The 22,188-nt window shown below is 34.5% G+C and overlaps 1 protein-coding gene across 1 annotated transcript in view; it reads left to right on the forward strand.

Moving 5' to 3' along the window:
- LOC138314777 (A-kinase anchor protein 9-like) overlaps window positions 1–22,188 on the forward strand; it is a 118,351-nt gene that overhangs the window by 29,149 nt on the left and 67,014 nt on the right. The window contains 1 exon segment of the mRNA XM_069255309.1: window positions 22,013–22,135. Within this exon segment, the coding sequence (XP_069111410.1) occupies window positions 22,013–22,135 (123 nt within the window).

Below are 22,188 nucleotides of genomic sequence, written 5' to 3' on the forward strand. Positions count from 1 at the left end.
TTATAGAAGGCTGTCGTCTCACAAATAGGATTAGTCCCATAAACACTTCAAATGGAAAACAGTTTGGCTTACAAAACGCTATACATCAATGAGGACACATGTACTGATAAATGCTGTTTTGAAAAGTTGTCCATTTGAATACAGGGGTCATTTTATGACCAACAATATTGCTCCAGTTTTATAATAGGTTCTATGGGTGACCAACCCTCAGTATACCATAAAACGTTTGTTCCCAGCCTGAAAGGACCATTGTCCAGTCTAAAAGTGCTTGTATTAAAAGTCTAATGGTAGGTACGTTGTAAAAAGTTTAGCCATATACTAATATCATCTCAGAGTGTTTATGATATAAATGTTGACTCTGGGATAGGCTATGTATGTGTAGCTTCAAAGTAATTGGTATGGCTCTAATTACGGTTCCTGTAATGGTGGATCATTTGTCATATAAAAGTACTGGATAGTTCAGATAGTTATTAAGAGACTTGTCTTTAACATACTTTAAACATTTTAATTAAGAAACCAATTCTAATTTTATGATTTATGGAACAGGATTTCATGTAGAATCTTGTTTAGAGTTAAACCAGAAAACAGTCCATGGTGATTTAGTGGTTACGATGTCCCAACACATTATCACAATTAAGCTCTTCATCTCTGGATGTGGGCAGCTGGTTCAAAGCCCATGTGGGCAAGTTGCCAGGTACTGAATGCAGGTCGATGGTTTTTCTCAATATATTCTGGCTTTCTTCCACCTCTTTGGCACATCCTAAAAAGGCATAAATGACACTGGTTGTTATGCGAAACCAATCAAACTAAATAAAACCGAAAACAAATGGAAAAGGATTGTGGAAAGTACTTCTTTGTTGACTTTTGCTGGTAAAACAGACATGTACATGTAGTTAATTTACCATGTGTTTATGTGTTTTTGTTTAAGGCGAGAGGAAACATTGGAGATGCTTTACAGTGCCCACAATTTGAAATCCCTTTGAAAGATTTCTTATCATGGCATGAGTTTTAGTAAACTATATAATGAGAAAGTACTTGCACAAGAAAACTTTTTAACAATAAATTGTAAAATTCAGGTTGCAACAAAACAGTGTTTGCATTAAAAAAAAAGCTAAACTATGTCATCACAAAAATCAGTTTTACAAAGTATCAGAAATCACTGATTTGGTCAATCTTCAAATTTTGATTGTTATTGGTTCCCTTAAATGACATAAAAGTATAGTAAAATTCCAATTGATGACATAAGAATACAATGTATGTGAAATAGGAATTCACAACATATACAATAGATCAGATTTATAAGTCTGAAATTTGTTATTACACAAGTATTGGCGATCCACCAACGGCTGAATAGGGACGGGAATCGTACCACAAGATATGGGTATCAGGAGGCGCTCCTTTAGATATAGGTATCGGTGTATCACCTTAAGTCTGAGATACAATGATTGGGATCCTTGGGTTAGGGTAGTACAGGTTTAAAGTTACAATGGATTTAATGTTTAAACTGAAACTCTCTATTGATTTACAAGGCTTTAGGACTTTGGCAGACATGTTTACTTTGTATTAGAGAGATAAGATATCTGTAAACAAATTTGTAATTGGGGTATGACTTCTGTGCCCTGTGACAGAGATTTACTGTACACATAACGTTTGGAGTGGTTTTAAAGGTACAAATTAATCTGGTACAATGATTTAGGGAACTAATGTGTTTCAGTGGTAATTTAACTATAATAAAATGGACAAACAACACTGCTGATAATTACCATCTCACTTAATTATCTTTTTAACAGAACCACCTTATACCAAATTTGTGTATTTGAATTCTACTATTTTGATTGTGTTAAATCTAAGTCTTTGATTAAGGATTTCTTATTCAACCCTGAAAAATTATTGAAAAGCCATGCAATCGTGGATAAAAACCACTCTATATAATTTATATATCGGATTAAACAAACTTAGATACAAGATGACGTTATAGTAAATGATGATGTCATATTAGTAGACAATACTTGCAGGGGAGGTAACGGTATTGTCAGTAAATATAGGTACAGGAATACTGTAACAAAAGAATAACCGATTAATAATCGAAAATTGATCAGTTGACACCAACTGATTTTATCTGATCATCGATGATGGAATCTTAACTCATTCCCAACACTTATGAAAATCTACAAAGTTTGATAATGTGAAAATCCCACTTAACTTCAAATTAAAAAATGATCTGGCTTGACTGTTCACATCCATAAGATATGATTTATTGTTAAGTAACAATTGAACATTCCAACCAATTCCAATTAACCATGAAAATGAATATTTCAGTATTTGATGCCATTGTTGGGTATATCGGCTGTCTATAGGTATGACCTTGATGGACTAAGGGTATTTCATGACATGTGTGTTATTTTGCCTGATATTTGTGTGTGTTATATTGATTGTTGGATGCCCTCTTTAGCTGTTGGACGGTGAGGAATAAAGGATTTTAATATTTAATTACCGACAGGTGGTAACAGTGGCTCAGCCCTTTAGGTAGAATATTTAGGAGGAAGATGATAATTAGTAACACACTGCTTCCTGTTAACAGGTGGGCAGGTGTAGAGAAAAGACAATCGGTATTAGTACATACTGTTGTTTGTGTTTATACATTGTATTGGTTTGGTTTGTGAGTGTTTTACACCTTATTTACAACTGTTATGTGGCAGACAGAGTTCATGCAGTGAAGGCAAAAATATGAAGTTTTCAGAGGGAAGTCTCTGACCATTAAGGTTATCAAACTTTAAATTGACTCGGAGCACAGCGGCACGCAAATTATTCATTATGTATAATAGGCAATAGCCTACGTATGTTGTATCCTAATAGGATATGACGTAAAATGCTGCTACTAGATCAACAATATTATATTAACAGCATTTACGTGCCCCTGTGCTTGGAGGGTAGCTATGATGAAAGGGGTATAGTAAATGTGTGGTGTATTATCACTAGGCCTCCATTCTGGGCTGTACATTTGAAACCATTGTAAGATACTTAACATAGGTCTATAGTTTTACTGTGGGTACTCCAAATTTCCTCCACTTTCTTATCCTAGCTTGCCTTAAAATTACTCTGGTTGATAAATTAATATAAAACAAAAATGAACCCAAGTAAACACTTGTACATAGTAATACATTTATCTCTTAGGGATTGACTCCCAGGGATAGTCCCTGTCCTCAAAGAATGAGCTGTCAAGCTAGTAAAGTTAAGGAAAGCTAGCTTTTCAAAGAAGAATGAATTTTCCTGTGATGTTATGACTTTATAAGTAAAACATGGTTATAAAGAACCTTTAGGGACCAACAAAATTATATACATATCTGCAGATATATTATAGCAACCAAGATGGGGAATGACAATTGTTATGGTATAACCATGAATGTATTGTAAGTGTGTTCGTTATATGCATGTTTTACATTACATATGATTTTAATCCGGGGTTAAGATATGATGCATGGGTTCCCGGGTGACATGATAATAACCTAAATGTAACGACTACTGTAGGAGTGTCTCTGTCTGTAGAGTACACTGCTTACTCTCTATCTGACCACTAGGCGAATCGTCCTAACTAGATAATGGTTTTATGTAATACTACCCCGTAATTCTATTGATTCCCCTACAGGCTTGTTACAGGTGTATGGGAATATTTATTAGCTCTTATTGATAGATGATGTGTTGATTAAACAAAAATCGAAAATCAATAAAGAAACTCGAATAAAAGTTAATTACAGTTTGGGTACAGGTTGGTATTCAATAACATCTACATGATATTGCATAGTTACCAAATATTAAGCTATTCTAAGAAGATGAATTGTCACCATCATGATCCATATTACTGTGATCTCTGTAAATGATTGAGTTTAATTAAAGTTTACATTATAAAATCCATCCATTTTTGGTACCCATTTGTCAGCGTACCAGCCATCATGTCCTAGTCTTCTGAGAGGATTTGTCTACTTCTGAATCAGGAGAAGATCTGTGGTCTGTGACCTTCCAATTCAACTATAGTGGTTTTTCTCTGAAACAGGAGAAACAGTCTGGTCTGTACAGTGTGTGCTCTTGTAATTCTACCTTTTGATATTGGTTTGATATTGGCTCATGAGCATGATCATCTTTTAACAACTCACCTAGTGCATATATAGTCATCCCCAGTGCTTTAAATCCATAAACACAAATTATTTAAATCTTTAAGTCAGTTTGATATGAAAGAAATCATCAATTACTTCCTATGAATTTAACAAAAATTCACCAATTTCTGGTTTGACAGGGTACATTTTAATGTTTGTATTTGTTGTATGGTCTATATAGTTGTTTTATGTGTAAACCTGATTGTTACACAGGTAATAAGTAAACAATACTTATTAGTATACAACCGTGTTAAATCTCTGACAATGAGCTTATGTCATCTCAGCCCTAAGTTAGAACGAGTTACTAATCTCTCACTATTATCACTACATGTATTGATCGACAAGGTTAATCCACACACACTTCTCTGAAACAGACTATAGCCTAGCATTATGGAGGGATTTTCACCTGTCCTGCTTCGACATGCTACATGAAAGATCTGCTACCTGTATTTTATATAAGTCAATAAAGACAAAATGTAGTGTGACATTTTTTAATTAGACATAAAGCTCTGACCAAAGTACTTCTTACACATTTTCAGTAGGTTAAAAAAAGAAATCAAAGTGGAAATCTCTTTTAATTTAAAGCTCACCATATAAAGAGTTGTTGTAGGTATTTGATTTGAAGTCTGTTGTCATTCAGCTGAAATTAATGTGTATTAGCCATTTGAGTTAAGGCCTAATAGATGTACAAAAAAGCTATTGTGGTGGCAGATCCATGGAATGGCTAGGAGTCGTAGAGGGACATTGCTTACTAGTGGACTTGTGCCAGAGTATAGATCTGATCGGGTTTATGGTCCCGCTCAGTCGAGTGCAGACTCGTTTGTTTAGAATCTGATCTTAGTCATCTGAGCTCTTGTATGGTGTTGATATGTTGCTAGCTATGGAAGGGGAGAAAGCAGCATGGTGTGTGATATGAAATGTGTTGTTTTCTCCGATTAAGGACTTAAAGACAATATTTTCGTACAGGTTTTGTGCTTAATGTAAAGTTAACCTGGATTACCTGTAAAATTTACACCTGTCCGTGTATGTTTACCTGTGTGTCTGTCTATGTATATATTGTGGATGGAGAGAAGAAATAAGCTCTCTGTAACATAAAGGATAAAGAAGGAAATATGGATATCATGTCACATTTCTGAAGGAGAAATAATTTCCAATATGGACCCAACTTCAGGTGGGGATAAGGATAACTCCTTATTTGCTGACCTAGAAGGGGCAGAAAAGGGGCCAGGCAATGTGTTTCAGGTATGTTATATTATGTGCATATATAGCATATAGTGCTAAATATTTTCATTGCATATAACTATAATACACGGATAATTTGTGTAACTGAATAATTAATTTTCTGCTCCCTGTTAAATGTTTACTTCAAAATGAAAGTGCATCAATCCATGTTTAGATATATCTTGATAATAGCCAACAGGTGGATAATTTGTCTTTTATATGCGTCCGGTAACTGTTTTCAATATACCTATAATAATCAAGATCAATTTAAAAGGCATACCTTAGTGATCAAGTTTTCCCTACAATATAACGAGTTTTACACATCATTAACCAAAGAAAGTTAAAAATTCTTCTATGATCTACTAATTTCCTATATAATAGGATGGGAAAGAAAGGTAATGTTACAATTATAACCACTTCTAGATTTAAAATAAATTACTGTGAGTAAAATGTTACTCCTAATTTTAACTGAACACTGAGGTGTACTATGCAGGTGAGCACTAACGAGGTGTACTATACAGATGGGCTTTAATGATGTGTTATACAGGTGCATGGATCTAGTATCAGTAATAAGACTGTTTTCTTTGTGTAGTTTACAGTGTATAATGAATATTTAAGTGCTGACCAGTAAGTGGATAAGCTATGTAGGTCAATTAACAGTCATGGAACAGTGTGTTAATTATATAATTATGTGGGGGATCATAGGTAGTACATGTGTATACCAGATTGGCCCATACCATTCTATATAACACAGTAGGCTCTCTATAAAAATTACAAAGGCATCAGATTTTTGGTTTGGATCTAACAATATGAAAATTAAGAAAATCCAGATTTGAATAGGTAACCTTCACATGTAGTGCTGACACCTGTAACCCTGACCTCTAGTTAATTTCAATGGTAGCATTTCTAATACACTGTATTAGATACTAAATGGTTCACAAGTAGACTATAAGTTGTGATATAGGATGTATATGTTGGCAGTTTAGGTGGGATATTAATCAATATGAGCTGTAGCAGTTTTAATTTCCTATTGTGAGCTGTAACTACAGATATCGATTCTGGGGCATATCACCTTGTTAGCTAGTACTTGTGAATGTTACACCTGTCATACAGGAATTTATAATTGGTCAATGTTACACCTGTAGGGATACCTGTCAATGTTACACCTGTCCTAAGGATACCTGTCAATGTTACACCTGTCCTACAGATACCTGTCCATGTAACACCTGTACTAAGGATACCTGTCCATGTAACACCTGTACTAAGGATACCTGATCATGTTACACCTGTCCTAAGGATACCTGTCATTGTTACATCTCTCCTATAGATACCTGTCAATGTTACACCTGTCCATGTTACACCTGTCCTTAGGATACCTGTCAATGTTACATCTGTCCTAAGGATACCTGCCAATGTTACACCTGTCCTTAACAATACCTGTCAATGTTAAACCTGTCCTAAGGATACCTGTCAATGTTACACCTGTCCTATGGATACCTGTCAATGTTACACCTGTCCTAAGGATACCTGTCGATGTTACACCTGTCCTATAGATATCTGATAATGTAACATCTGTCCTAAGGATACCCGTCAATGTTACACCTGTCCTAAGGATACCTGTCCATGTTACACCTGTCCTAAGGATACCTGACAATGTTACACATGTCCTATGGGTACCTGTCATTGAAACACATGTCCTATAGATACCTGTCAATGTTACACCTGTCCTATGGATACCTGTCCATGTTACACCTGTCCTAAGGATATCTGTCCATGTAACACCTGTCCTAAGGATACCTGTCTATGTTACACCTGTCCTTAGGATACCTGTCAATGTTACATCAGTCCTAAGGATACCTGTCAATGTTACACCTGTCCTAAGGATACCTGGCCATGTTACACCTGTCTTAAGGATACCTGGCCATGTTACACCTGTCCTATAGATACCTGACAATGTTACACCTGTCCTTAGGATACCTGTTAATGTTACACCTGTCCTATGGATACCTATCAATGTAACACCTGTCCTAAGGATACCTGTCCATGTAACACCTGTCCTAAGGATATCTCTCCATGTTACACCTGTCCTTAGGATACCTGTCAATGTTATATCAGTCCTAAGGATACCTGTCAATGTATCACCTGTCCTTAGGATACCTGTCAATGTTACACCTGTCCTATAGATACCTGTCAATGTTAAACCTGTCCTAAGGATACCTGTCCATGTTACACCTGTCCTATAGATACCTGTCAATGTTAAACCAGTCCTAAGGATACCTGTCCATGTTACACCTGTCCTAAGGTTACCTGTCAATGTTATACCTGTCCTAAGGATACCTGTCCATGTTACACCTGTCCTATGGATACCTGTCAATGTTACACCTGTCCTAACGATACGTGTCAATGTAACACCTGTCCTAACGATACCTGTCAAAGTTACACCTGTGCTATAGATACCTGTCAATGTTACACCTGTCCTAAGGATACCTGTCAATGTTTCACCAGTCTTAACGATATCTGTCAATGTAACACCTGTCCTATGGATACCTGTCAATGATACACCTGTCCTAAGGATACCTGTTCATGTAACACCTGTCCTGTAGATACATGTCAATGTTACACTTGTCCTAAGGATACCTGTTCATGTTACACTTGTTCTATAGATACCTGTCAATGTTACACCTGTCCTTTAGATACCTGACAATGTTACACCTGTCCTAAGGATACCTGTCCATGTTACACCTGTCCTAAGGATACCTGTCCATGTTACATCAGTCCTAAGGATACCTGTCAATGTTACACCTGTATTAAGGATACCTGTCAATGTTACACCTGTCCTAACGATACCTGTCAAGGTTACACCTGTCCTAAGTATACCTGTCAAGGTTACACCTGTCATACAGGAATTTATTATTGGTCAGTGTTATACCTGAAGGGATACCTGTCAATGATACACCTGTCCTAAGGATACCTGTTCATGTAACACCTGTCCTGTAGATACATGTCAATGTTACACTTGTCCTAAGGATACCTGTTCATGTTACACTTGTTCTATAGATACCTGTCAATGTTACACCTGTCCTTTAGATACCTGACAATGTTACACCTGTCCTAAGGATACCTGTCCATGTTACACTTGCTCTATGGATACCAGTCAATGTTACACCTGTCTTAATGATACCTATCAATGTTACACCTGTCCTCAGGATATTTGTCAATGTTACACGTGTCCTAAGGATACCTGTCCATGTTACACCTGTCCTAAGGATATTTGTCAATGTTACACTTGTCCTAAGGATACCTGTCAATGTTACACCCGTCCTAAGGATACCTGTCAATGTTACACCTGTCCTTAACGATACCTGTCAATGTTAAACTTGTCAATGTTACACCTGTCCTAAGGATACCTGTCAATGTTACACCTGTCCTAAGGATACCTGTCAATGTTACACCTGTCCTATAGATACCTGTCAATGTTAAACCTGTCCTAAAGATACATGTCAATGTTACACCTGTCCTAAGGATACCTATCAATGTTACACCTGTCCTAAGGATAGCTGCCCATGTTATGCCTGTCCTAAGGATACCTATCAATGTTACACATCTACTTATATCAAATAATAATCTTGTAGAGGATTGATGTATAATGCAAAAAGATGTGCAAGTTTCATGCAAATAAATAACAGAGAAATCATTTTTGTTTTCAAATCGATTCGTCCCATCAAATATCTAACATTTACCACAGTGTGTGTGTTGGTATAAATCTGGGTTAGGCTTCCAATCATTCTAGTACAATGTAATATAAACTGTATTGTTTTACAAACTCACCTATGTATACTACAAATAAATGATTACAGGGGAAATAAAATCAGAAGGTAAATTTCAAATTTGAATAATTTTAAAGCCAGTCTTGTATTGGGTTTCTTAGTTATGTCATGTTTTGGTTATATATCTTATAATTTATGATGTGATGAGGGGTCAACCTTTTACAGTATTAACCCAGAAGTCAGTGGCTCTAACTTGTTTGAATCTTAGCACATCATGAATCTTAATGTAATGTGTCATCCCCAGAAAGATGCAGGACACATTCTTTCCTAAAGTGTTTTTATATGTAATCCTGAGGTTCAGAGATTACTGTTTGGTGCTATCCCAAACTCCCTTTATCACCCCACCCCCACACACTTTTTCCTCAGTATACTCTTGATCATCTGCTGTGCTCAGCAACAGTCTATAATATACATCAGGGCACCTGAAAAACAGAAACATGAGCATAAATGTCAGCTTTATGATTGTCATGTGAAATAACATTGGTGGCAACATTAAGCTAAAAAAAACAGTTTTAGAACCAGTGAAACATACAGTAATCAAAATTTGGATGATTTTATTGAATTGATAAAATTTTGATCATCTCAATGACTTTAAAATATTTTCAGAAAAAAATGAATACAATTAAATGTAATGGAATAGATCAATTATCATAGAAATTAAACTTATCAAACAGAGATTGTATGGCTTTGTGTTGGATTGACACCAGTATAGCAGAGTTTAAATCGTAGATGATTTTTGTCGTACTATTGGACTGAGCTTTGTTATATATACCTTATCATGTTTCCTTGTTTTTTTGTCATTGATTTGCCCTAAATATCTTAATTGTTGATGTCAGCGATAAAATCAGACATTCCTTAACATATCGGATTCTTAAATAGCAGTTTAACCCTGTCACCCCTTTTAGAGATGTTTGAACTGTTCTGCTACTTAATCTGGACAGTTCATGATACAATTTTAGGGGTGTCTGAGTATTGTTTAGACTTTAGATATAATTGGTATGTACAAAACTTGGTACCAACAGCTACCTAGTGTAGCTCATTTAAACATAGCTGATCAAATTATATATTAAAGGTGACCAGGGTCAAATATATCCACAAATATAATACCAGTAACAGGAAACTCTAGTAATTTTGATTTTAATGGTTTTCATTGTTGAAAAGGAAAAGCAAATACGAGTTCCACCAGATTGAATGCTTCAGGTTCTGTGAGAGAAAAAAAGCTATTACTTTTTTTTTTGAAATAGCTTATAGCAGTATATGTATACCATATTTGACCAAATAAGTGCCCCTGCATCCCAATAAGTGCCCCTCCCCTTTTTTAGGCTTCAATTTCACTTACTTTGAATTAAATGCAGACAGAAAATATCAACACTTATTTGGTTTTCCTAACGATTTTTTTTGTGTTTTTCAAATCAATTTATGTCTTACTTTGTAGATCAATTTTAAGAAGGGCAAGTCCTATTTTCCTAGTTTCTATCAAGCACTCCCTGATTTGTTTCAGTTTTTTAAGTGCCTTGGTCACTTATTGACTTGAATACAGTATATAAGTATTAAGTAATTTATTGATTGCATAAATGTGTAGTTTTTTGAGTCAAACTGGATTGGTTCGTTTGTGTCAGCTATTGATAGCATGTTATGGTAGCTGTTTTTAATTTGAAAAAATACTGGAGTATTCAGAGATAAAACATCAACCTACGGTCAGTGCACGTGCATCTGCCTCACATGGACCCCTGATGTAGATACCCTGACCATTGACACGGACTAAACCACCATTAAGAGGATCTTAGGAACACACATCAACTTTACGAGTCTGAAGATAGTTTACGAATTTTTATCCAATAAAATAAACATTAGCTAGCTGCTTTACATGCAGTGCTTGGTAAATGGAAGATTCAGGTGTAACTGTGTCAATATTAGATAAAAGCAGCCTTTTATAATCAATAATGGAAATTCTGTAGTGGCTGTATCAGTCCACAAAAGACAATGCAGTGGCTTTGATATGGCCATCAGCAGTTGAGGTCAGAATGTAGGACCATACAGAAATGATACCATCATGGTGTGATATATAACACAGGTGATGAGCATCAATTTATTAATTACTCCAGGCCTAGACAACTGGCATTATAAGCTCATTATTGTAAAGCTTTTTAGTTATGTCTATTTTCATCTTGTTACCATTAATGGCATCTCAAACAGCTGATGATGGTCAAGCCTTCATTGGGCTGGACACTGTATAAATGGATTGACCCTTATATTGGTCCAGAGTTTAGAGGTGCGGGATTCAAGTCCCAGTCTTGATGTTGTAGATCTGTCATTGTCAAACTTTGAGAAATGATTTTATTAAAACCAACAGCTTGTTGTTGAATCTAAATTGTAGAATGAAAATTGTGGCCACAGTGGTCTAGTGGTTAAGGTGTTCTGACATAACCATTAGCCATCCACCTGTTTGAGTTGGATCTTACCTGGAGCAGTCATACGGTACTAGCAGTAAGGTCAATGGGGTTTTTTTCTGGGTAGTCTGGCTTTCCTCCTAGCTTGCATATGTCCTTAAATTAACCTGGCAGTTAATAGAACATAAAACAAAATTAAACAAAAAAAAATACAGTTTAGCAAAACCTAGTTAATATATTGATATTCAACTGGAATTATTATGAATTATTGTAAACAGCTGAAAGGTATATTATTTTAAGATTCACATGGATTAATCATTAAACTGATTTGCATACTAGACCAAAAAGGACTGGAATTATGTTGTCGATATATTGGCCAATGAGGTATTCACATTAAATAAAGCTATTAACATTCTGAGACTGTTGGCCAAAGTTATTAATAATAAAATACTTTCTTTACATTGGCATCTTTCTTTTGCATCTTTTATACAAACACAAACTGATATTTCCATAGAATGGCAGTAATTTGTATGGGGTAAATTTATGGTGATAGAAAATTTAAAACACCCAGATCAATCGACTGTTAGGCCGCTGGTCAATGGAAGGTCATTTAAAACAACAGTAATGTCACACCCGTGGAGTCAGGTGGTGACGATGATATTGACCAATAATAATGGCCGCGTCAGATAGCTCTTTGAACACGTTGGTTGTGAAAAAAGCAATCTGTTTAAAGATAATTGGAATTTCCGTCATCAAACCATTTATCGTCCTGGACTCAATTTTCCTGTCAAATCTTGATGTGAAATGATGTTATTTTCTCTCAGGAAACAATTGTCTGAACATGTTATGGAAATCGTTAAAAAAGAGAGAGAATGGACATAACATATAAAGTGTTTGCTTTCCGGATATTGTACACATGAAAACTAACTGGGTGTAGTAAAATATCTGTTTGTATTGGGTGTTATTGATGGTATCTTTCAGTGATATATGGATAAATAGTTTTATGGATAATCAAAATTGTAATGTAAAATGTATCATTGAGCAATCTATTGATATTCAGCATGTGCGTAATGATAAAAATACACTGTCTCTGGTTAGAACAAATTTATGAATACTTTTGTTTTCTTTTATTGAAATTCTTGTTTTTTCATAATTCTTGGGACTAATAAGAAAATAGAAATAAGAAATCTTCTTTGTTGAAGGTAAACAAAGACCACAGGTACAATTTACCTTAATTATCTGAGATGACAGATGTACAATACACCTGACATTCCAGGTAATCGTCCTGGCATATTGTCGGTAGATTAGATAATGTGTAAGTAGAATGTATGTTTGATGTTGATTTACGCCAAAAGTATATTAAGAAATATTATTACAGAAGACCAAGTGTTTTTAAATTAGTTAAATTATTAAGCGTTAACAACGTTAAAGAATTACAAAATACTGGTAAATTTATTCATTTTGCTATTAAGAAAAGGTCAGAAAAGTTAAAAAGTTGAGACATTTGGCTGGAAATTTATTATCTATTATATGAATCACTCTCCATCTCATTTGTTATATCAATTGTATATTTTACATGATGTAATTTGTACTTATGGACCGTAAGGTCCACGGAATAAAAATGAATTGAATTGATGTATAAGTACGTAAGCTAGAGCCTGCCAACTAATTCATTGATCTGGCTAAGTGATTGATCTGTGAATATTGATTTATTTATATTGGATGTTTCCCCAGATAAGGTTAGACTGATATTGATTTGATTGACAGGTACCAGTAGACAACAAACTTTGACCGGATGGTGCATACTATATGCTTCAATTTAAAACAATGTGTGTGATTTGAAAAATTCTATTTAAATATTTCATATTCATCGTATATTCATATTCATTGTTACATTAAAGGGACCAGAGCTATATATTGGTCACACAGTTAACTGTGTTGTTTTATATATAGCTGAGTTATTATAATAGTATATACCTATAAAATGTGTTATGATATAGTAGCCAGTATAAAATGATAGGGATATAACCAGGAACCCTGGATTACCCCATCAATATAGAAAACCTAGATTACCCCATCAATATAGGAACCCTAGATTACCCCATCAATATAGGAGACCTAGATTACCTTATCAATATAGGAACCCTAGATTACCCCATCAATATAGGAACCCTAGATTACCTTATCAATATAGGAACCCTAGATTACCCTATCAATATAGGAACCCTAGATTACCCCATCAATATAGGAACCCTAGATTACCCCATCAATATAGGAACCATAGATTACCCCATCAATATAGGAAACCTAGATTACCCCATCAATATAGGAACCCTAGATTACCCCATCGATATAGGAACCCTAGATTACCCCATCAATATAGGAACCCTAGATTACCCCATCAATATAGAAAACCTAGATTACCCCATCAATATAGGAAACCTAGATTACCCCATCAATATAGGAAACCTAGATTACCCCATCAATATAGGAACCCTAGATTACCCCATCAATATAGGAACCCTAGATTACCCCATCAATATAGGAACCCTAGATTACCCCATCAATATAGGAACCCTAGATTACCCCATCAATATAGGAACCCTGGATTACCCCATCAATATAGGAACCCTAGATTACCCCATCAATATAGGAACCCTAGATTACCCCATCAATAAAGGAACCCTAGATTACCCCATTAATATAGGAACCCTAGATTACCCCATCAATATAGGAACCTTAGATTACCCCATCAAAAAGGAACCCTGGATTACCCCATCAATATAGGAACCCTAGATTACCCCATCAATAAAGGAACCCTAGATTACCCCATCAATATAGGAACCCTAGATTACCCCATCAATATAGGAATCCTAGATTACCCCATCAATATAGGAACCCTAGATTACCCCATCATTATAACCTGTCAATATATGACTATTTGCTAGTATTAAACACAACAAGAATAAAGGAGAAACTGTAATAATAATAAATAGATTCTTTTCAAATGATTTTTTTTCTCAAATTGTCCAGTTCATCAGTTTAGTAAAACAATTATATTGAAATGCCTTTTCACCTCCATGAATACCTGATGATTGGTTTATATGATTTATAATTGCTTTTAAAGGCAAAAGAAAACAAAATTTAACTGGATAGTAAAATGTTGATAAAACCTTGAGGGAATTAATGCATTTGTGATCAACTTTAAGAATGAACAAACAACCACGATTGAGTTTTCTGACATCCAACTTAAGTTACGTACAATTTACTTCTGACTTTAGAAATCAGAAAAATATAACCCATTGATAATGACGATATAATGATAATTGGTTTCTATTCTTTAATAATAATTAGTTTTTTATCTGTTTGAAACTTTTTCTGTTTTATTAATCATAATTGATTTGCCCTAAATGGCATATCTTAGAAATTATTTTTTTTTAAAAGTGTAAATGGTTTACCTTCATTTTTTCTTCGATTTCTTGATTGATCCTTGTTGGCAACTATATGTTTAAGTCTTGGGAAGTCGTGTGTCGATGAAACAGTAATTATCACACCAATTATAGACCCCAATTATACAGTCATTCTGGTGCCAGCGGTCCTGTAGAGATCGGCGTACAGGTGTGTGCTCTTGGTCTGATTAACAGGTAAAAATCATGCATTTCTTGGCCTTATGTTACCTGTGGAAGGTGTCCAGGTTGCATCATCAAATATTCATAACAGAGGTTCCGAAGGTAGAAATCAATGACTAGGGGTCTTGACCGTGAACCAATGTAGTTACTCGGATATCAATGGCCACAACTTCACAGCTTCTGTTGAGATGTTCCTGACTTCCTTGGGTAAAAATTTGGCATGTCTTCAAGACATTAATTAATGCTGTTCTCTGATTGGTTGCTTTGAGTCCCGATGGATCCCAGGTATCCTTCAGAATCTTTCAACAGATGGTGCTAGTTGTCTTCAGGACTGTCAGAAACAGGTTTCCATTCCTGGTCTCAACATTTTTTTTACTTTTATAAGCTACATGATATCTATATTTTATTATGGAACTCTTTGGACTTGGATCGCTTTTATACCCTTTTGGAATTTTTTACAAAACATTTTAATAGCAAGGAGCGCTTTACATTACAAGTGAAAATGTTATGCTATCAAGTTCCATGTATATTGTGTGAATACCTGAATACACAGATACTTGATAATTCTAATGGAAGATCAAAGACAATTAGCTAAACGTGGACGTTTATTTACTATTGTTCAGGAATCTCAGGACTTATTAGTTTGTTACGAGATAAAAATGAGGGTATGTTTGGAGGACCCCATGCAGCTTTTAAACTCAAAATCTCGACATTCATTTCTGGGATAAAGACTTTGGAGTCATTCGGAAATGTCCAATGGATTTGAATGAAGGATTCATGCTTAAAACTACAGTGATTATTGCAAGGATTTATATTTGACTGGACTTTTAAGCTGTGGATTACAAATAGCTGTGATATTTTCTTGAGGATTTAAAAAGATTATTTAAATGTTTAAATCTGTGATTTTCATTAATTTATTTAAAAGTAACTATTTATTTAAGTCTAGTTCAACAACTTACATTGTATTTATGATAGGTATTTATTTTCTATATATTTAATTTATCTGTTTAATATTTATCCCTCCAAAGGCAGCTTAGAATATATATAATCATATTTAAACAACAAATCTGTTTTTAATATATCATTATTATTTTTATTGTATATTATTTTAGTGCCCACAGCATTATTCTAAGTATTTATCTAAATTATATTGTTAAACATATAATTGTAATTAAAAGCAAATTATATTTATTATTATTTATCATCATTAAGAAATGAAATAGAAAATGAAAGTTTGATAAGAAATCGTAATAAAACATCACAAATCAACTTTCAAATAGAACACTTCAGATAATCGACACTAGAACGGGACATTTTTAAGAGTTGTTTGTAAAGAACATTTGATTGTGAGGAAGGTATAAAAAGTGGAACAATGGCTGATAAAAGATCGATTTAAGTCGCCCCAGCAACACCCCATCATGTTCCAGATAGACTCTATGAGGCTGGTAGGCCTCGAACAGCGAGAAGGTCTCGTTCTTAGCTGGTTACCTGATGGTTTAATGATAGAAGTGTCAAAACAAAAGGTCAGTATCACAAAAAGCTGAAAGTTAAAATAGTGTCATTAAATTGTAAAAGGCCTATTTAGAATTTGTTTGAAATTTCCATGTGAAGTTATCTCCCCTGATTCTTGCACAAGGGAGATAACTTCTATTGTAGAAACTATTTAAAAGGTCCTATGTAAACTTGTTGGCTTGATCGATGTTCTGAAATTTGGACTGTCTTTTATTTGTCTATGAATGTTGCATGGTCTTTATCATATTTGCCCAGAATTTTACCGATTTCTGAAAGTTACCAGCTTCAGATAAGATTTATCCCAGAGAATGCATTAGAGTATGCTTGAACATGACCTAGTTGGAATCATATGCTTTCTAGTTTAATGTTTCTAAGTTGTAGTGATATTTTTTTCAGTTGATCAAATGGTTCTTCATTTCCTTGTAAGAACAAAAGCGTCTAGATTTCATCCATCAGACTAAGATGGAAGTTCTAAAATGCCCTGAATGTGCAGGATATCATATCACAGTTAACCATACTAAAATTAAGATGAAAGTAGACACATTGACTGATTTCCTTTGTAAACACAGACAAGAAACCTGGGAAAAGCTGAATAAGTAATCCTAAATTTCAATCACTGAATAAATAAAAACAGAAAATTTGGTGAGTGAACTACAGAGTGGTCATTGTATAATCTCCATATCATGTGAGATAGGAGAAGTTGTAATGGTCAGATTATACATATATTATACAGACCTATCCTGATTTGTCTTTGTGTCACTAACTCAGCCATTAAAATATGTAAATACGAGGAACAAACGTCTCGGGATAAAGACTTTTAATTCTTATCTAAATACTTACCAATATTGACATTAGATCTTGACTTGTGACTCTGTAGGGCTGTATGTCTGACTGTCTGTCATAATTCTTCTACACCTACTCTCTTTATGTACATAACACCTTGAAAACACCATAAAATGAAGGGAATAAGGTCGCCTTACTAGAGGAAACACCTTACTAGACTCATTGTAGGCTATATAGGGATGCCTTATTATCTCAGGCTAGGAACGCCTCACTAGGTTCAGGCTAGGAACGCCACACTAGGCTCAGGCTAGGAACGCCTCACTAGACTCAGGCTAGGAACGCCTCATTAGACTCGGGCTAGGAAAGCCTCACTAGGCTCAGGCTAGGAACACCTCACTAGGCTCAGGCTACGAATGCCTTAGTAGACTAAGGGTACGAAACGCCTTACTAGGCTAAGGCTATGAAACACCTTACTAGTCTAAGGCTATGAATGCCCCAATAGGCTCAGGCTATGAATGCCCCAATAGGCTCAGGCTATGAATGCCCCAATAGGCTCAGGATACAAATGCCTGCAACAGTCCATTAAAAAGGATGCATGTTCTCAATGATATTAGCCCAGGCAGGCCATATTTTCTTTCTGTTTCAATTCTGGATTTATAATATTTTAACTTCTAGAAAGTGAGACTGCATGTTTGTGATTGGGCGAAGCATGTCATCACCACATTTAGCTTTAAAACAATTAGAATATTTCTAATTTGTAAGATAACCTAAAATCACAATATTGAGAGAGTTGTCTACTATTTTAATTTTAAATTTGTTATAAAAGGAAAATTGAAAATTTTGCTACATTAAGAAATACTATCAATGTAATGAAGCCTATATAACAGTTATATTTCAAGGTCAAAAAGATTTTGGATTTGATTTGTGCAAAGAATTTTATTCGTGCATTAAGACCCTTAGAGTACTCCTGCAGGTCAGTCCATTGTACCTAAAGTTTGGTAGGTGTGTGTATTGGAGGACCTTGTTAAGTCAATAAGCCTAAACTAGTGGTAGTTTGTAGTAACTGTGTATGGCATTCCTTGGCGTAAATCCGATTTGGAGAGTATCTAGTGTAAAAATGAACTTGCTCTTGTAGTATAGAGCTGAAACAAGCTAAAACAAAGTCAACATAAGGTAAAATCATGGTTAGAGACCTTTATAAAAATGAGATAGCAGATCTCTTCTTTGCCATTATAAAAGGCAATCTGGGACTATTTTTGGTGTAATGAATGGACTACATTCTTTCTCTTCTCCCTTGGTTAATTGATGAGGTTTAACACCATTGTTTTAAGTATAACCAGAATTAAGAGGACTTTCCCCTAGATCCACTTCCTACCCACCCCTTCTATCAACCACCCCTGTATTCTTTATAAAAAAAATGGTAATATAAGCATGAAGTCATATATGTGTTGCTCTGAGTCTCTGATCCTAAATGACAAGAGCTTTCACCTAGGTGAGATCGGGTAGAGGGAGACATTTTATAGATCTTGTTTTAAAATTTAATGACTAGCCATCTGCTCTGTAATTGCAGTGGAAGTCACATTTATCTGTGAGTTTATCTAGGGTAAGACTTGCTCGTTAGTCTTACCTGTATTTACCTGTAAAACATTGGACTGACACTAATGAGAAAATCAATAATCTATGTGCTTTTAGTGGGTAGGAACTTCATACAGGATCCATTGGTTAAAGAATAGGATATATAGCTGACCATTGCTATTAATTATTAAAGGGAGAAAATTCTGGTGATCTCCCCTTATCTTAGCTATTTAATTATTCAAGGGAGATAATTTTGGTTATCTCCCCTAATATACCTGCAATCTCCTGCTGTTCATCAACGTTAAAATCCATTGGGGTTATAGAACTGCTGATCAGAAATGTTTTTTATTCTGGATCTGAATTAAAAATAATTCACTGACTAAATGTGACTAGCTTAATTTTAATCTAAATACTCTCTGCATTTAACTAATTATCTTTCAATCTTTGATATGTTTCATTAAATATAGAGAGGAAGCCTACAGCTGAAGTATCAGCTATGGTAGATTTCATCACTAAAACTTTGAAGTATTACCAATATTGCCATATATTATTTTCGAAACAAAGGAATAAGTCAAGTGTAAATGTTTCATAACTTAAGTAAATATATAAAAACTCTCAGACACTGTCTGTATCCTCGGGCTACAATTGTACTTACAGTGGTTATGTTTTTTAAACTGGACGATTATCAAATAAAAAACCACGACTAGTCACATTAGTCTTAACAAGAAATTCACACTGAATTATGTATCATATTGTTATAAATTAACAATTTCAATTTATATTAATAATTTATTCAAACGGCTATTTATTAAACGAGCTTTAAACTTTAAATGATCTTTTAAAATTCATAGTACATTACTGGTGGTTAAAAGTTTAAAAACTATATACTGTACAAAATAAGTTGCTTGAGGGGAAAATTGAAAACTTGTGCATGGTTTAATAGTCTTTCAATGAAATTTATAATCACATTAATCAGTATGTATATGTATTTAAAACAGCTGTTTGGTATTGATTTCAACTTAGCTTTGGATGTTTAAATGACTTCATTGTGAAAGGCTGAACATTTAATGATCTGTTAATAGCTATATAATAGAGATTTGTATCTACCTCAGTTCACTGTGTACCGTGGAGGTGAATGTCAGGGACTATGAGGTTCATGTGTGTAACAAATATTTGTTTTGTCAGCATATTTTTCAGAGCCATATTTTAAACATTGGCCTCTTAGAGTAATTGAAAATTAATTGAGATGTACGCTGTATTTAACTTGTTACCCCTTAAAACACATTTGAGTTTTTGGGGGTTAATGAGTCACAACCAAATAGCAGATATTCATAAAAAATACAAGCAATATGTAAACAAGCACTTCAGTTATAAACTGTATTAATTTTTTTGTATTCATAATGGGGAGTGATTCTGAGAAAGAGAGATATTGAATGCTTCAAGTTAATTCATGTTACTTCAAGTTATTTTAAAATAATATGAAATATAATAGCGTAAATACCTGGGATCTTCCAAACAAGTTTTAAAAGTTTGAACCAAATTTCACTACTACTGGTTTTCAGGTCACTCAATTCAAATAAATAGACAACAAAGTTCTAGTATAAACTCGTGTTCTGATAGTCTGTCTATAAACTTTGAAATATTAAAAATAACAAAAAAATAATATCAATAGACCTTAAAATATAAATAAATAACAAAAAAATAAGAAGATAAAAATCCAAGGCTACTGGGTGCAGTCCTACTGATTAGGTATGTTTTACCTCCCACATCAATAATCACATCAATTTCTACCTGTCCTCACCTGTTCAGACTCATCAGTGTCTAACGACTTTTTGACATCCAATTTCTTATACCCTATTAATACACAAAAGTGTGATGTGTAAAGTCTACTTACCAATACAGGTATTTAAATGTTAAACATTTAATATTAACAGGTGTATGCATGTCAAACAGTTCATTTCTGTACATGTACACAGATTTAAATATCAGAATTCAATTAATCCTTTATAGAGACTGATATCTCTTACATGGATCTTTGCATTCCTACAGGTACAAAAAATACATAAAATTAAAGATTAAATTCATAATCCGAACTACTGTAACCCTAAGCTAATTCAATTCATTTTAGATAAACTACCAATAAATATTCAATATCCAATATGCAGTATGGAGGAAGAGTATGTGGTTCGATCGCTCTTATACATATCTAACCAATGGTCTTCTCATTTGAATATCACAAATTTAACAAGGGCGACAATAATTTTGAGGAGACCCAGACAAATATTTCTGCCATTGGATATCTATCTATCAAATACCTTTCCCTCTCCTGCTCCCAAAAGACAATGTAGAGTTACTTTATAAACTTTTCAGCTGATTTGTAGCAGTATTAACAATCACAGTATATCACACTTCTGAATAGTTAACTGTACATTTTACGGTGTCACTTCTGAATAGTTAACTGTACATGTTACAATGTCACTTCTGAATAGTTAACTGTACATGTTATAGTGTGACGTCTTTTCACTGCCGTCCTACCCTGTCTAGGTTGCCATTTCCTTGTCTTAGCTTAATTATCTCCCCTTGATTTGGTTCCTAGTACATTATCATAAGTGGTTAAGGTGTTTAATAATATAACCATAAGCCCTCCAATGTACAGCAATGACCTTGTGCTGACTATAGGTCGGTGATTTTTCTCCAGGTACTCCTGCTTTCTCTATCTCCTGAACATGCACCGTCCGAAACTTGATGGTATCTGTTCGAGGTATATAGCAGGAGGTTGCCAGACTTGCTTTCCATAGAGTGATTCTTTTTCTCCGGGAACTCTGATTTTCTTCCACCTTTTACTGGGATGTAAATTCAATACATACATCACTGTAGATTGAATAAGTACCTTGAATATTAACTTTCAAATTTTATCTTTACAGTTGGAGAGTCTAAAACAGGAATATGAGGCCCAGCTGGAGCACCTCCGGGAACAGCTAGCAACAGAACGACAGAAACAACATGGAAGTACAGGACAACAGGTGCCAACAACATCATACAAAGAGGTGAGATACAATATAGCACTGACAAAAGAGTGATAGTACTCATTACAAGGTTA

The sequence above is a fragment of the Argopecten irradians genome, chromosome 2 (assembly GCF_041381155.1).
Source record: "Argopecten irradians isolate NY chromosome 2, Ai_NY, whole genome shotgun sequence".
Lineage (NCBI taxonomy): Eukaryota > Metazoa > Mollusca > Bivalvia > Pectinida > Pectinidae > Argopecten > Argopecten irradians.